The sequence below is a fragment of the Thalia democratica genome, chromosome 3, assembly GCF_965202585.1.
Source record: "Thalia democratica chromosome 3, ktThaDemo2.hap1.1, whole genome shotgun sequence".
Classification (NCBI taxonomy): Eukaryota; Metazoa; Chordata; class Thaliacea; order Salpida; family Salpidae; genus Thalia; species Thalia democratica.
Window position 1 is genome coordinate 40,878,130 of NC_139167.1, and position 17,281 is coordinate 40,895,410.

Genomic DNA, 17,281 nt, shown 5'->3' on the forward strand with positions numbered 1-17,281 from the left:
AATTGTTACCATTAAAACAATTAGCCTACTGTTTTAAATTAGACTTTAATGTCCTGACTTTGAAAAAAACTATCTTACCTTACGTAATACTTTTACATTGTCATATTTTACAGTAGTAACTCTACATACCGAACACCAACGGAGCTTTTCGCGCATGTAGTCCTGCTTGAGCATGAGGTAGTTGGAGGAGGGGAGCTTCCACATTTTGATGACGTGCAGCACGTGCTCGTCGTGGTGCACCACTCGCTCACATGAGCCGTCATGCATGACCTCGTACAAGCTGTACTTGCTGGCGGACAAGTGGGGAAAGGAGGAACAGATTTGCCACACCAAGTCGCCAGCTATCATGTTCACCTGTGAGTTTGAATTTTATGTTTGTGTTTGAAAAACAACTTAACTTTGATTTTAAAAAAGACAAAATATGTTAATGTGTATCTAAATAAAATAAATAATTTAAATTTAACGGTTACTTTATTTAAACAAAAGCATAGCAATATTTAAAAAGTATGACTTATAAACAATGTTTAAAAATAAAAAATCTTTAACACTCAATATTTTTAGAGATTAGTATAAATTAACCTTCAAATTTTTTTTTGCTATGCACTTAAAAAGATCATGAGAGTTTTTATTTTAATAACTAACATAAACTAGCTTTTTGACTTAAATACAAGAGTCTTTTTCACCAAAAAAATGTTGTATAATTAATAACAACTTACCTTGTAATTAAAGCACTGAGACTTGTTTTCGATGTAGATTGGAACTAGCATCTCGTAATTGAGGTTGGTCAAGTTATTGAGCTGATCGTTGCTTGCCTGCTGCATTTTCATCTGTGCTTTCTGAAACTCCCTTTCTCGCTGCTTGTCCACCTCTGTTACCTGTCAAACGTATTATTTGTTATAATAAAGTATTTATGTTAGGCTTAAGTTAAACTTTAAAATAATTACAACCTTAGTTTCGTTGAAAAAATATTTTACTACTTATAAATTATATAAAAATCTTATTAACTCAAAAAAAAAAGTAGTACAAATAAATGTAGTGAACTTTAATTACATTATAATATCTTAAAAACTTTAATTAGAATATACAACTTTGTAAAAATAATCTTTTTAAATCTTTTCAAACACATACATAAAAAATCTTTAAGATTTTATTTCAAAAACAGTTTGTTTCGTAATTTTTACATTTACAGAACAATTTTCATACCAGTAGTTCGTATAAATATATCATAAAATTGTAAAACTAATAGACAATATTAACTTACTTCAAATGTATCTTCAAAATTAACAAGCAACTCTCTAATGCAGGCAATTTCCTCTTCAAGCTTCATACTAGACAAATTAACTGTTGACTGGTTGTTATGATCAATTGAAGCCATAAGAGTTGGACCAAAAACAATTGATAAGTTCCTATGAGACATTTCGTTGACACTTCCATGCTTAGCAACACTGAAATTTAATTTCTATTAATCAGGAGAGAAAAATTAACAAGTAATTTTAACATTTAGAAAGTACGAAAAACTAATATGATAGCATACTTGAATTGTATTTATAATTAAATTTCTAACTATCACAATTTCAGTTTTTATATACATTTGTTTATGTTTTTTAATATACATATTTTTATAAACATGAGTAACCAACAAATTCTAAATTTACGTCATATTGTTGTATAAAACAAGAGTTATGTGTACCTTTACAACTACGTAAATTTAATAAATATAAAACACTCTTTTGGAGAGTTTATGAGATTAAGAAAACTTAACTACAATAATGTTGTTGTTACAAACACAAGTAAACTTATACAAACTAGAATAGTAGATTTAAAATGAACTGACGTGTTTAAATGGTTCAGAAGTAGCTTGAGCGTAGTTCGATTTAACTCAGGTAACTGGCTAAGTAGTTGTTTATAAGATAATATTTTTTCAGCTTTATTCTCTTCAGGTAGTGCTGTAAGAAAAAAGTTAATAAAAAAAATTAACCTGCAGGGGTAACGCACAACAAAATTAAATAATAAACATATTGTGTTTCAAGTGTAAGTTCAAATACAGTTGCAAGCATATCATCTCTGAAAAGCAACGTAGATATGCTTACATTTTTACGTGGTAATTATATCGTTATCTCTTTTTAATTTTTTCTTCAAAACGTAGTATGTACTATATAACCATCATTTTGCATTTTAAAAGTTTTTTGGTATAGTATGTTACGATATGTAAAGTAAAGTTCTGCTGTGATGTAGAAGCATTTAATAACGGACTGTATAAATTATACTTTTATGGTATTATCACAATGTATAAAGAATCTCAATACAAAGTTGGATGTTTAAATTCACATGTAAATTTCAATAACTACCAATAGACCACTGTTTGTTAAACAGTTGTGTTATAATCGTGGCATCTCAAAATATAAAATACAAAATGGGATCAGAATGTTAAGGAATCTTGAAAACTTCTAAAACAAAACAAACCATGTAACTAGGGACCTCATATTTTCCTCTAGCTCAAGAGTTTCGATAATATGAAGATGTGCAATAAGAATTAGTAAATAGTTTTGTGTGTTAAATAAGAATGTCTTCCTTTAAACTCGTTTTGTTTTTTGTTTTTATAACAATTTACTAACGTTTAATGGCGTTAAGTGCCTGTTTACATGTATGTTTCTGCGTTTCAAATAAACGTTTTGTATTCACTTAAGTAAATAGAACGTCGTTCATTCACATACGCTAGTGTATTTTATGATCCGTGTTTTTAACATTGGAAAAAAGTTTACTGATTTTGAAGAAACAAGTAACGTATATAATTAGGTTTTGATTCGAGATTTCATTAGAACATCACTAAACCAACTAAAAACATTTTTTACCTCGATACAGCATTCCTGCAAACACAAGACAACTTTTAAATTGTGTTAAACAAAGTTTATGAAAAAGTAGTTATAATGGAACCTGATCATTGTTTTTTGTTATGTAAATGTTAGTCACTTTATGTTTGTTTACAGATCTTAATAATACATAAAACAGTGTTGTAGTTTGTTATAGTTTAGTAAAGTTAACTGTTCAACCAATGTATGCATCCAACACAATTACTTAAGACACTACAAGGTAATCTATAACAACAAAATCCATACCAGCTGTATCAACCCAGCTGCTGTAAAGCTTCGACGTCATCAGGCAACGATGGTGCGACTTGAACCACCTTTTGAGCGCATTAGTGACGTCATGAACGTTGACGTCAGCCACGCTCGTTTCCCTGGCGTTCTTGTTGAACTTTTCCAGCAAGCTCGTCGTCTTGCTGTGCTGGCCGGACAGCCGGTATATTCCTTTGACTTCGAGACCTACCATTTGAACTCGATTTATTAGTCTCATTTATTAAAGTTTTGAACAGTAGTATTAAAAAACCCACCGTATTGTTCGACATACGTGATGCACTTTTCAAGTACACGCGGCACTCCGGACGTGGACAGCTGGTGGTCCTCGATGTTCGGTCCGCATCGCGAGTCGGCCCTCTGCAAAGCCAGGAACCACGACTCGCCGTCGGAAGGCGTTTCCGACCAGAAGTAATATGTCCTGAAATTTATTGGTTTGTTGAATCCAGATAAATTTCTTAATCACCAAATTCATAAGGCTTCCGTTAATGTTGGTCGATATAAGAGACATTTAAAATATTTTTGCAAATTTTTTCTTTAATTAAAGTGAACTTTTTAAAATCATTGATAGTTTAAAGCAGTGGTCTTCAAGCTTATCAAAATATGTGCACCCAAAAATGCAAAATTAAAATTATGTTTACCCCAATGTGCGAATATCTAAGTTTCAAATTTCCCGTAATATCTAGTGCCGGATTTCCCAAACTATGTTTCACCCTCAGACAAGATTTCTCAAAGAAAATGCTTAAGACCTTTTTTTGCTGTTCATTATCAACTACAGAATGTCTAGTGTAAGTTTTCAAATTATAGCCTTGTGGCTTCCCCTTATACGACTTGTGGCCCCCTAAATGTCCTAATTTTCTCCTTAATACCTATTATAAGTTTCAAACCTACCATCAAAAACACCTAAGACCTTTTTTTGTTCTTCATCATCAACTCCAGAAAATCTAGTGTAAATTTTAAAATTTTGGATTATTTTTTAAAATTACGATTCATGCGCCCTAAAATAAATTTCGTACACCAAAAAATAGAATTCGTGTACACTGGTTTAGACCACTGGTTTAAACATTTACTACTATAAGCAGAGCATAAAACTTTATAACAATTTTTTTTTAAACACTTAAGCTTTATTTTTATGGGAATTGTTTATAAACGTATTAGTTAAGATATTTACAGCTGCATCAAACTAAAACGTTGTGCAGAGTTAATTAACGTTTTATAGAATAAGTAAACTATATATATATATAATATAATAAAATATTTATAGAGAATAGTAAACTAAAAGATTTCTTAGGTAAACATTATAAATTAAACATTCAAATGTTGTCTTTCCAAACATACAAAACTTACTTATCCTTGAAGACTATCATGATGGGTTTTGCATCATCTTTTTGACTTTTATACTTTCCAGGTAAATAATGTGAAGTGGCTTGAGACTTATCTAAAAGTAAATTGAAATTTAGGTATTTTTAATTTAAAATTTTAATAACAAACAAAACTGTTAGTTTCATAAATAACTAAACAAAAAACATAAAAATAAGTTCATGCAAATCTACGGATGCACGACTATTTAAACTCTGACAATTCAAATTTTGACATCTCAAGTTATAACGATACTGAGTGATGGTGAATTATCCCTTTTAACTAAAAAGATAACACCATAAATTTACTAAGTGTACTACTTGGTATATTTTTTCAATTTCAATTATTTTTTTTTAAATCTTTCACCTTAAAAATCTCTTAAGAATTTGAATTGTCAAAATTTCGGTTGTCGTAATTTAAATTGTCATTTAACCTAAAAATCATGGTTGCCACTGATCAAGCAGAGAAAAATTTCCTGACTTTTTACCAAAATTTTCCTGACTTTTTTAAATCAAACTCTTAAATTAAACTTATTCTTAAATACATAATCTAACACTTGAATCTATAAAAAGCTGTTCAATATGTTAATAGAAACTTTTGCAGTTTTATAAAGGATATTTTACTAATTTATACCAGATGAAGGCATTGGAAATAAAATTAAATATTTTTGTAAATTTCTAGGAAAATTTTGGAAATTTTTTCTGACTTTAAAGGACTTTTAATTAATTTTTACCATGTAAAGGCTTTGGAAAACAAGGAATTTTGTAAATTTAAACTGACAAAATCTGACTTTTTTTTTAATTTTATTAAAATTCCTGACTTTTCCTGACTTTTTTTCAAAACCCCCCATTTTTTCCTGACTTTTCCTGACCGAGTGGCAACCCTGAAAAATACAATACAAAATAAAGGTTTTAGGCTGTTGTAAAAAAAAATTTAACACTGTAAAATTTATACCATCTTCGAAGGAATTCATGCAAATTTCTATAGACGACAATTTCCTTCGAGCTGAAAACCAAAAAATAAAATTAAAAGTACATGCTTAAAAAAAACTTAAATGTGAAAAAAAAGTAGTGATCTTCGACTTAACTAATTGTTTTTAACTATATCAATGACGATACTTACAATAAATACTTTACAACAGAAAAAAAAAACTAAGTGATAAACTCATTATATCTTTATCACATTAAATGTTTTTAGTACAAGTAGATATCTAAATAAAAAACTTAAACACCTAGACAAAAAATATTCCAAAAATTACCAAGTTGAATTATTTTCCTAAGGTCTAAATGCTCCAACGTATTGTAGTCTTGGTGAAAGTAATAAAGTGTTTTATTTTTGAGAACACACCAAGTTGGTATCCAGTCCTGCCAAATTAAACATCTTATTTTTATTTCAGATTTTTTAATCAATGTATTCATACTTCATTAAAATACATCAAGTGCCAAAGTAGGCAAACTTAATTATTTTTAAACTTTACATTACAGTAAATTAAAAGACAAAGCATTACCTTACTAAATCATTTAGATGACATAACAATTATCATATAATTTTAAAATATTTTCTAATAAACATTTAGTACCGTACTAATAAACTTTTTAACAAATAAGTTTTAGTTAGAAATTTTTTAGTACTTGTTTTTATTGAATTCTATCTATTAATCAATTAAATAAATTTTAAAGAGACTTTTTTAGTTGATATAAAATGAATAATTTGTAAAATTTTATTAGCTATGTGCATTGTACATTACATGGTATAAAATAACTCTAGTTTCCAAAGTTTTTTGTGAATGTTCTACATATCTAAAGAGAGCTTATATTCTAAAAATCTTTAATCATTTACTCAAATCAAGTCTTCAAGTTAAAAAGTTATACATACATTTATTGTTTCAATTTCAATTTTTTTACAAGTTTAAAAATACTTTTGCATAAAGACTTTCATGTTTACATCAAAAAGTTTTTTATGTACATTGTTATATGTACGATTTGCACATATCTAAATTTTAATTCAGAGTTTCCCACACTTATTTTCATAATCGCCCCCTCTATAAAAACTAAAATCTAATCGCCTCTCTTCATTTCAAACCCCAGAATATTTAGTGTAAGTTTCATATCTCCCGTCAATTATGCCTGAGTCTTTTATTACCAACACAGTGCAAAGTTTAAACAACCCAAAAAAATATTTCCTGAATTAAAATTTAGATATGTGCAAACCGTAATAATTCGTTATGTATAATAACTTAGCTATAATGGGTAGGTAAAGAAGCATTTACCAAAATACATAATTTTACCAAAATAATAACAAACTTTACTAAGTGAGCCTTTTTTTGATACATTTTGAGTTCGCATAAGCAGTTTTCCAACTCTTTGAAATCCCTTATGGCTTTCATTGACGCAGTTTAGTACATAAGGTGGAAATATTTCTTCCATAAGTGCGCTCGTCCACTTTAATGCGGTGTCAGATTTGAGACAACTAAACAAATATGTCCGTCCAGTGTTACGAGAAACTTCGAAACAGTTGTTCATGCTGCAAAAAGAAAAAAATTATAGGTAGGTCTTAGATTTAAAAACTTGTCTGAAACTTTAAAATAATTCCCTTTTTTTCTACCGATTTTAGAAATGTTTTTTTATTCAAGGCTAAATTTATTTAATTAAGTATTACAAACATAGACTACAAAAAAATCAATAGCTATCCAATAGAAATAGTTTCAAAAGTTACTTGGATGACTTTTGTTCAAAACTTTTAATAAAAATCCTTGACTTTAAAAAGGCACTTCATTAAAATTATTAAAATATTGTATGTAACTTTAAGATTAAAGTGTTTGAATTTTAAGGGGACTGATCAAAAATTTATCACTTAAGTATTCAAAGACCAAAATAAATTAAATACCCTGCTTTTGTAGCCTGCTCCGGTTGACAAAGCCCAACACCCAAAAGCTCAGAGCCATCAACTTCATCTTTTGGTTTCACAGTTGCAGCTTGTTTTTCAGCATCGAAATACTTGAACTTGTTTTTTTCCAACACACACCATCTACGCTGAAAGTCTGTAGATAATTTTATTTGTTCACCATTTTTTTACAAAAAAATTTTTTTGTTAAAAAAATAATAACTTAAAAACAAAAAAATATATATCTTATTAAAGTAGTAAAAAAAACATTATTATAAACAATAAAAAATAATATTTAAATTGATTAACGTAACTAAAACTTAGAACAAACGATCTGTTTTGTGAAATTTCCTCAACTACAAATGAAAAAAAAAAGTTTTCCTACCTCCTTGTTGTAGAGCCGACTTTATGATGTTGAGTCCGCGCTTTCCACTCGACGTTTCACCGACGTGACGGAAATCACCGCCGTACTTGTACAAGTGGTCCTCCACTTTGTTTGACGGCTTCGGCCGGTGGTTGACGCTGTTGGTTCTTTTGAACCCGTTTGCAATCTGATTGATTGTTACACTGGTTTAATTTTGATCATGAAGTTTACATAACATCCATTTACGTTTGTTTTGATTTTACAATCAACTTTGAGAAAAATTAAAAAAAAAATTTTTTATAGAACTTAAATCATCTGAAATACTATTTAAAAAATACCTTTAAGCACAATTGTATAATTTTTTGAACAAATGACCAATCCAAAATTAAACGAAAATCTAATGCTTTTTTATTTTTTAACTGTTACTTACCCTTTCTGTTATATGACCTTCTGGATTTGCTTGACTAGTCGCCCCATTTTGTTCTAAAAATTCCTGTAAACAAAATGTTAGTTAATAAGGTTTAGTTTCTATAATGAGTACAAAATTTAAATTCAAACTAACGGCAATTTCATCGTACTTCAGGTGTTTCGCCAACATAAAAGCTGTTTAAAAAATTAATTAGTATAATTGATTTTTTTTTTAACTTAATACAAATAAATTTTTTAGCTCACGGGTAGTAGCATGAGCTTTGTTAGTTTGACAGTTGACGTCAGCCCCGCTGAAAACCACCGAATAAACTTTCAAATAGTCTTGATCACAAATACCGTCTATTAGAGCCTGCAAGACATAACAACTATACAATAAGTAAACCAAAATAATTAATAACAATTTTTACATTTTCTAAATTACTGAAATCACGAAAAGTTCATATACTGTTTTTTGTTGAAAACGTTTTTTTAAGTTTCAATAATGCTAGTTTTGTATCAAACTTAAAACTAACGCTATTTAGCTGTTGCTGATTACAGTTGATGTACAAAACTGAAATGTACCTTGATTCTATGTACTTGCTGCTTATGTGCCACGCTCTTTGCTTTCTGTATATTTTTTGAAATCAAAAGCAAAAAAATCAAACAGCTTAATTAATGTAAACGAATAGACAAAAAAGTAAAATAGGCTTCAATCACTTTTTTAAACACAAATTGTTTTGACTATTTATAAACTGAAGTAACTCAATGCAAAAAATTAAAAATAAGCTGAGTATCCGACAGATATTAATTATAAAAAATAAATTTTGTTTAGCTAAAAAACAGTTAGTTGAAAATAATTCTTATTCAATTTAAAAAATTTAAGTGCTTTTTTTAACTTAAAATCAATCTTGAAACAGTTTTTTGGCTTTTAATTACCTACTAAAAAGATAATAATATTCAGCATTTAAATAAATAGTTAATTATTTTTTAAGATACTCGAGTAAACTTTGTAAGTAAAAGTAAGGACTTAAACCATGTTAATTAATAGTTGAGAAATGAATCATAAAACGGAATACTTTATAAATTAGAATTTTCTTTTTTTAAGTTTCATTAATGGATTGTACAATAAATATTTAAGTAAATTTATACTTACAAAAAAAAATCTTTTTAACTTAAGTAGACATGAAGTACAACTTAATTAAAATTTGCTGGAGCTTTCCATATTTATCTATTAAGGGCATAGGGGGGTCCACCTTGATTTTTACAAATTGATCTTATTTTATAGAGTTTTATCTGAGCTATCAGACATTTTTAACCGCTTGAAAAAATTCAAAATATTTTTTGAGATATGAGCAGTCAAAGTCGATGACCTCAATAGGTTCCTAATGAAAAGCGCAAACTAAAAACGCGAAAAAAGACCATTTCACTAAAAATCTATCTCCTCCTTCATTTTTTAAGAAATCTTCTTCAAATTTTCACAGAAAGTGTGTTATTAAATTTAAAAAAACTGAATGCAAAAATTTTTTTTATCTTGAAAAATAAAAATTTTATTAAAAAAAACCACCAATTTTTTTTGTCTAAAATTTTTATTTAAAAATTTTTTTTTAATTTCAACATTCAAAGTCTTTTAAACTATAAAATGAAGGTTTCCTGAAAACTTGAGGTCTCTATCTCCAAAAATGAAAGAGAAGATAGGTTTTTAGTGATTTTTTAAATTTCCGAGAAAATTGACCCCAAAAAACTTGCGGTCGATACGTTTGTATCGGAAACTTTTTATAAAAATTACGATATCTAAAAAGTTAAATAATACTTTTTAATTCTATAAAAACTGGCTTGTAGTTTTTACTTTAAGCTTTTATATAAGATCCAATATTATTTTTAGTAAAAAAAAAATGTCGGACCCCCCTATCCCCTTAACTCCTATTGTAGTATAGATTTTTAATGAGAACACTTTAAGTCAGTTAAAAACTATATATTTAAAACACGTAAAAAACTGTATAGAAAAATCTATGAACTCCTTGAAATATTTTATAAAAACCTGATATAGAAAAAATAAATAAGCAAATACCCTAATTTATATGAAACACATTATAATAGTTAAATGATCAAAAACTGCAAAACTTTATTTAAATTCATAAAACTTAAAAATATTTAGTATTTTTAAGAAACCCAAATAATGCAGACATAAATATAATAAAAAGTAGTTTATTGTTTTTGTGTATAATTAACAGTTATAAAACTTTTGTTTACTACATAAATTTTCAAGATTTATTGATAACTAGTATTTTTTATTTGAACTCAATATATTTAACCGTGTAGAAATAATTTGCTGGTTGTATTACATTCAACAAAATCTTTAAAAATGGATTTAGGTAATTTTTAAAATTTTGTTTTCATTAGATTAAATTTACAATGTTAATTCTTCTAAGTAAAGTCTTAGCAAAATAAAATTTAGATTAATAGATTGTAGTGATAATTTATAGCTGTAAATAAACTAATTAAGCTGGTTTAAAATAAACCAAAATTATTGAAACTTAATTTCTAATTTTGCATCTGTTAGTTATAAAACACTTCCTTCTACTAATTGTTTTAATATCAAATAGTTTTATGACTTTTGTAGTTTTGAACGCTTAAGCTAAAAAAATGATTTATCTACTAGGTTTAAAAAACTTTTATGTATAATAATAATTGAAGTAAAATTCTTTTTTTATTGGCTTTAATTTATAGCTAATTAATGCTGATAAAATCATCATCAAAAAAGACAAGTTTAGATAATTATACACAAATATAATGATAGAAAAAAAAGGTTTAAAAAATTGTAAAAAATAACTGACATACAACTTTAAAACTATCATGTGATAATTTTTATTACAAAATAAACTTAAACAAACTTGTCCGATGCTTCTTTTATTTTGTCATTTTCAGTTATGCTTGAAACCCAGAACTTGTTGGCAACTTCGTTACCCATTGTTTTTAGCATCTAAAAAATAACCCAAAATTGTATTAAGAATCGTTCTATTTTGTAGAATAAAACCGTGAGTAAATTATTTACAATATAAAAAGTGTAACACACACATTCTCTTTATGTGTAAAGTAAATGTAATGAATTTAACTTTTTAAAGTTTATGTTTAAATGGTCATTTAAAAACTAGAGAAATTTAGTAGAGCTTTTAAAACTAAAACTGCTAAACTTTTTTTAGAAACTTTCATAATAGATACCTATAAGTATAAGCATCTACTTTTGAATAAATAAAGTTTTTTAAATGTAGAAAGCATTGTTTAAACAAAAAAATTTTAAACGATTATAAATATCTAAGACCATAGCTATGTTAGAAGTAAGAAATATTTCAGAGTTTGAAAACTTATACAAAACTAATACAGTACACTTTTTTTAGATTACTTTAACTTTAGATGTACTTATTTGTTATGAGCTTCAAAAAGTATTTTTTTAAAATTCATTCAACCAATTAAAAATGTTGTGTTGTACACTTTTGACCGATCTAGTAACTTACAATATATTTATCTTTTTTTTAATCAAATATTTAATTTTAAATATGAATTTTATTTAAAGTTAAATATTTAATACTAATCAAAAATGTATGAAGTTCTTTTTTATTTCTAAGCTTTATACGATATAGACAAGAAAAATAATTTCTTAAAACCTATATTAAAGAAATCCAAAACGACACAATCGCCTTAAAAATAAACTATAATAAGGTTTACTTGAAAAATAATGTCTCTTTATTCGGAAAAATATTTTTTTACACATAAACATAAAATTTATCATACATTATGTTAGTCTAGTAAACAAAAATCTAAACAGTTATATAGTACTAAAAGAAAAAGTTATCTTGAGCTTTAGAAAGTAAGACTATTAAATGAAAAAATATTAAAAATATATAGCTGATTAAGCTTATAAGTACAAAATTTCAATGTTTACGATCTATTGGTTTTAGAAACAATATTTATTTACACACTTTTTATATATAAACCCTGTTTTCATTTTGCAAAAATAAAAAACAAACCTTGACTGTACTGTCTTTGAGCTTGTCCATTTTAATACTGCGAACTTTAGAATTGTGCACGCCGAGGTCTCTGTGCGCTCCGGCACAGTGCTTGCAAATGACGATTGCAAGGTTGATCGAGCACCAATCAGCGTTCGAGGCTCCACAATCCGCACACAGATGATTTCCTCTCAATGGTTTGATTGAATCAAGTGCCTATGTAAATTAGTGTACAAGTATAGCAACAAATTATGTAAATAGATATCTATTTGAATAAGAATCGCAGTTGATAACCCGTTCAGCGGTGAGACTTAGTAACTGCCTGAATTTTGTAATAAATATTTTTCAATACTTGCAAAACTTTCAATTAAAACAAAATCCCGGTCTTAGTATACCAGGATGTTAAGGTCCGATGATCTACATGGTAGGAAAAAAAATAACTATAGTAAATTTCGAGTTTACCTCACGACTTTGGTTTTAAAAACTTTCGCCGTCGCAAGTATTTTTGTTCACTGAATAAAGTTAAAATATTAATAAACATTAAATTCAAAATACTAGTGATATAACAAAGTACACTCAACATCATTAAACTGTTGAAATGGTATTCAAGCCAAACTAAAAGAAAAAAAAATAAGTTAAAAAATATTATAATGCAAAATTTAAAAAATATTAAAGTAACAAACAAGCATAACTTATATATTTTAATTTTCTATTTTTATAAAAAATTACTTATATAAACTTAGTCTATCAAAGTTTTGTTACAAAAACTTGTTATAATTTAAAGTTAACAAATAAACATCTAGTATTTGAATATAAAATTGTTTAATGTTTACAATCTAGAGTACGATATTTTTGAAAAAATCACAAAAAATAGTTATTCAAATTTTTTAAATTAATGTTTTTGTCTATTAATTACATTGTCATTTACTTTTTCATATAAACTTACCTTATATTCAGACAAGCCCTCCGAAATAGCTTCTTTGAATGCTTCTACCCATAAAATTTTGTCGTTTTCAGAATCAGCTGATAGTCTATAAGTTTTACTATACAATATTTTTTAATTTTATTTTTTGAAATACAAATCAAACATTCAAGTAGTCAAAATAATTATTTTCATGAGTAGAGAGATTTAATATCTTAACAGTACTAATTATACTCGATATTATTTTTCACCCGTGATACTTTTTAATGCTAACAGCACAGTTTTCTTATAGATTACTTATTTATTGCAAGTTGTCAGTATAGTATATGCTCACCTATTTTTAGTTTTGTCTATATCATAAATGTAAACAGTAAGTCGAAAATAGATTAGTAATTATATTTTATTCTTTCAAGACTTACCAAGACAACCAAAACTTATATAGAACTGAAACTATTTATGAATACATAAACCACGAGTACTTTTTAAGTGCCTTGCTTACTAAAATCGCACTTACGTAAAAGTTTTGGAACTAAATATGAGTTGAAATTTTTTATTTGGTAAATCTTTCACGTGGCCTATATTCATTTCTAGCCTGCAAAAAAAAAAATTAATTAAAATAATGAGAACAAATGAAATTAAACTAATTTAATCTAAAGTTTTATAAACAAGTATGTTTTACTTTTTATAACCTTAAACATTAATATGCCACGTAAGAGAAAAAATATGATTTTTGTTTCACAACAAACCTAGATACTGCCTTGCCAAAGTTAAAATCATTCTCAGATTTGTAATATGCCATTGTTGCACCCTTTATAGCGACATAATGTTTAGTGCCATCTATCTTCAAAAACCCTTGTTTATAGGGCATGTGCATATAAACACCAGGGAATGTTTTTGAAAATCCTTGACCATATTTCTACAAAAGCAATTTAGAACAATACAGGTTTTTTAATTCGTAAAATAGAAATATTTTAAATAAATTCAATTAATTTTGTCAACAAGTTTACACATTATTTAAAAAAAAAAGTTCCAACTTTTTACAAATATAAAAAGTTTAAAAAACGACACAAACTTTAGCGTATAACTAAGAAACATTATAAGCTTTAAGTAATTTTAGTCTGCCTTATTATTTAAATACAAGGTGGACTATGGTTTTTGAGAAGTTTCTTCCAGGTTACTGAATTTCTTCCAGGTTTTCGAAAGTAAAAATTTTTGGGTCTATTTTTAGTTTGAAGTTAAGTTTAAGTTAAGGTTAAAAACTGTGTTAAGTAGTATAGCAACATTAAAAAGATACTGTAAAGCTACTTTAAATGTATTTTTAAGAAAAAAATTAATGATGACAAAAAATTTTTACTTATACCAGGTTGGCAAACTGCAGCCCGCGAGGTAATTTTTAGCTAAAAACACACTTTTTTAAAACAACTAAAACAAAAGGTTTTGTATTAAAACTTAGAATAAGTCTCCTATTTCAATATATACTGCTTACTAGTGCTTTGTTATTACTTACTTTATCATATTTTTGGCTTAAAACAGTGTTTTTGTACTAAAGAATAACACAATTTAAAAACAACTGTGGCCCTCGAAGACTTTTTTTTAAATAGTGCGGGCCGCGAGCATTTTTTTTAGAAAAATTGGTCCGCGAGCTACAAAACGCTGCCGACCCCTGATCTATACGATATATTTTTTGTGTTATATCAAAATTTTACTATTTAAAATGCAAAAACTGTTTGAAATTCTAGGTATTTTAGTGATTTTTATTCAAAGTTCCAGGTTTAGTTGCCACCCTGTAAATATAAAAATGAAAAATACAAATAGACTTTGCACATCTAGTAACGAACCAGGGAAAACACTCAACAGTATTTTTTATATAAAAACATCTTCACTTAGTTTAAAGATACAAATCTGAGTGTAAACAATTATTGTTCAATTGATAAATGTAAACATGCCTATATTTGTTTTTATTTTGGAATTCATTAGTTTACTTAAATTCATAACTTTTCTATAACTCGAATACACCTACAAAAAGTACGTTATTTCTTACCGTTGAATCAAGACCATTATCAAAAGTCCAACATCTTTTTCTATTACTATTTTCTAAATTCGAATCTTTGGTTTTTTTATTTTTACCTTTAATTTTTGACGCAATTGCCGATTTTAGATCTCTTTCAAAGTCTAAAGTTAAACCTCGCTTTCTCACAGCTGTGTACATTTCTTAACTAATTTGACAACATTATTTACTTTCCTAATGATTTATTACATACTGCGAGATCAAAACATAATTAAAATACTAGAGATAATGTTTAACTTAAACTTAAAGTGCTTAGAGACAATTTTTTATTAATGACATAAAAATTTAAAACCTTTAACAGTTAATCAAACTTATTTTCATACTTGAAACGTTTATTATACAGGTTAATTAAATAATTTAACGACTACTCAACTTCAAAATACTCTTCATGTGAAAATTTACTTTAGTGCTTAACTTATTTAAATAAGTTACTTTAAGTTAATTGATAACTTTTGATAGCTCATTTATTTTATTTCATCATTTATTAACATTTATATCAACATTCATATTTATTATTTATCCTTTAATAACCACAAAATATTTTAATTTACAATAAGTAAAGTGTGTACTAAATTTTATTTTAAAGTTATAAATTTCAATTGTAAACTTTTAAAAAATAAAAATTATTAACACTTTGTCTAATGATACAACTTTTTTAATTGAATTATAAAATTAAAAAAAAGTAAACTTATGGCAACTCATGAACATAAATATACATACATTGGATAGAATGTTCTCTAGACTAAAATCTACAAAATATTTCTAAACTAAATAAATTTGAACTAAAATCATATCTCATAAAGCTATACTTATAATATAAATTTTTATTTTTTTATCTTTTAAGAGTAGTAAACTTGTAAGGGATATTTTGTAAATATTTTATTATTAAACTGAAAAGTAGTAATACAATTCTTTTGTTTTTAACTCTTAACGTAAGAAAATTTTGATTTATAATCTTAATCGATTCGTTTTAAGCATACAAATATGTTTTTTTAACTCATTACAAATAGATATGAAAATGACGTAACACTTTACAAGCAACACTTTTAATTTTATTTCCTGTAGCTGTTTTAAAACTATTATACGTCTGAATATAAATTTTCTTACTAAAACTATATATATAAATATAGGTGTTTAGAAAATAACTTTCTAAAAATTGAAGAACAAATAAGCATATTTTTTAGAACTTAATAAAACTCTTTGAATTTAATTTCTACCCCGCTAATACACAAAAAGTTAATAACTTTGTGATTATTTATTTAGTTTCCTAAACTGTACTTTAAAATATTTAAAACAATAAAAGTAATAAAGTTTATAAACTAATTAATAAACAACTTTTAGAGCAAAAACTATACACTATAAACTTAACAGAATCATTATGTTCCGTGAAATTAAATTTATAGAATTAAAGTATACAAATATTTAGTTACAAAGAGCCTACAAATAAATTTTTGACTTTAATATAAATCTGAAAAAAAAAACATAAATATATCTGAATTACTTTTTATTTAATTCAATAGTCATCTTAATACAAATTGTTTTTTTGTTAAATTTAAAACTCTCCATTAACAATATCTCATATCAACTTAAATAACAATACACTCAATATAACTTACTAAATCAGAAGATTAAACGACAGATTATTTTTTTGTTTGAAATTACTGAATAAGTTTTATAATCTAAAAAACAAGTAAATTAAGGATTAACTTCAACTGATAAATTTCAAAAAATAAACAAAACTTTTTCTTTAGTCTAAAGTTATATAATCTATATTGCTATATGATGCTATATATGATGCTATATAATGACCTAACACTACATTTACTTTATTCAATTTTTTCTAATAAATATCTTATTAAATAAGTTAAGACTTATACAAACATACTTGTTTTATAAATGGTAAAAAAATAAAACTGTAAAAGTTCGATAAACTAATGGAACAAATCTGCTCATTACTAAGCCTAGCGGAAAAAAATATTACAAAGCACGTTAACATCAAAATTAATTTTATTATTAATGACTTTTAAAAAATATTTTGAAGCCACATTAAATAAAACTTTATTCAATCAGAAAAAAATTTAAAAAGCAACAAGTATCTATAAGTCTATAATTCTGTTTCATTTGTACCTTTAAAAAAAA

At 26.2% G+C, this 17,281-nt stretch overlaps 1 protein-coding gene across 3 annotated transcripts in view; it reads right to left on the reverse strand.

Annotated features, from left to right (window-relative positions):
• Positions 1 to 17,281, reverse strand: part of LOC145831199 (arf-GAP with Rho-GAP domain, ANK repeat and PH domain-containing protein 1-like) — a 49,898-nt gene that overhangs the window by 15,516 nt on the left and 17,101 nt on the right. For 2 of the 3 annotated variants that reach the window (XM_082938335.1, XM_082938333.1), the window contains exons 9-29: positions 13,821 to 13,990; positions 13,589 to 13,666; positions 13,099 to 13,183; positions 12,174 to 12,368; positions 11,040 to 11,128; positions 8,682 to 8,775; positions 8,413 to 8,518; positions 8,303 to 8,343; positions 8,171 to 8,233; positions 7,762 to 7,927; positions 7,380 to 7,533; positions 6,797 to 7,016; positions 5,752 to 5,857; positions 5,448 to 5,498; positions 4,482 to 4,572; positions 3,392 to 3,555; positions 3,117 to 3,323; positions 1,835 to 1,946; positions 1,262 to 1,445; positions 717 to 875; positions 130 to 354 (exon numbers count right to left, since the gene is read on the reverse strand). In XM_082938335.1, coding sequence (XP_082794461.1) covers positions 130 to 354; positions 717 to 875; positions 1,262 to 1,445; positions 1,835 to 1,946; positions 3,117 to 3,323; positions 3,392 to 3,555; positions 4,482 to 4,572; positions 5,448 to 5,498; positions 5,752 to 5,857; positions 6,797 to 7,016; positions 7,380 to 7,533; positions 7,762 to 7,927; positions 8,171 to 8,233; positions 8,303 to 8,343; positions 8,413 to 8,518; positions 8,682 to 8,775; positions 11,040 to 11,128; positions 12,174 to 12,368; positions 13,099 to 13,183; positions 13,589 to 13,666; positions 13,821 to 13,990 — 2,760 coding nt within the window. The remainder of the gene's footprint in view (positions 1 to 129; positions 355 to 716; positions 876 to 1,261; positions 1,446 to 1,834; positions 1,947 to 3,116; positions 3,324 to 3,391; positions 3,556 to 4,481; positions 4,573 to 5,447; positions 5,499 to 5,751; positions 5,858 to 6,796; positions 7,017 to 7,379; positions 7,534 to 7,761; positions 7,928 to 8,170; positions 8,234 to 8,302; positions 8,344 to 8,412; positions 8,519 to 8,681; positions 8,776 to 11,039; positions 11,129 to 12,173; positions 12,369 to 13,098; positions 13,184 to 13,588; positions 13,667 to 13,820; positions 13,991 to 17,281) is intronic. The other variant, XM_082938334.1, reaches the window with a different exon arrangement.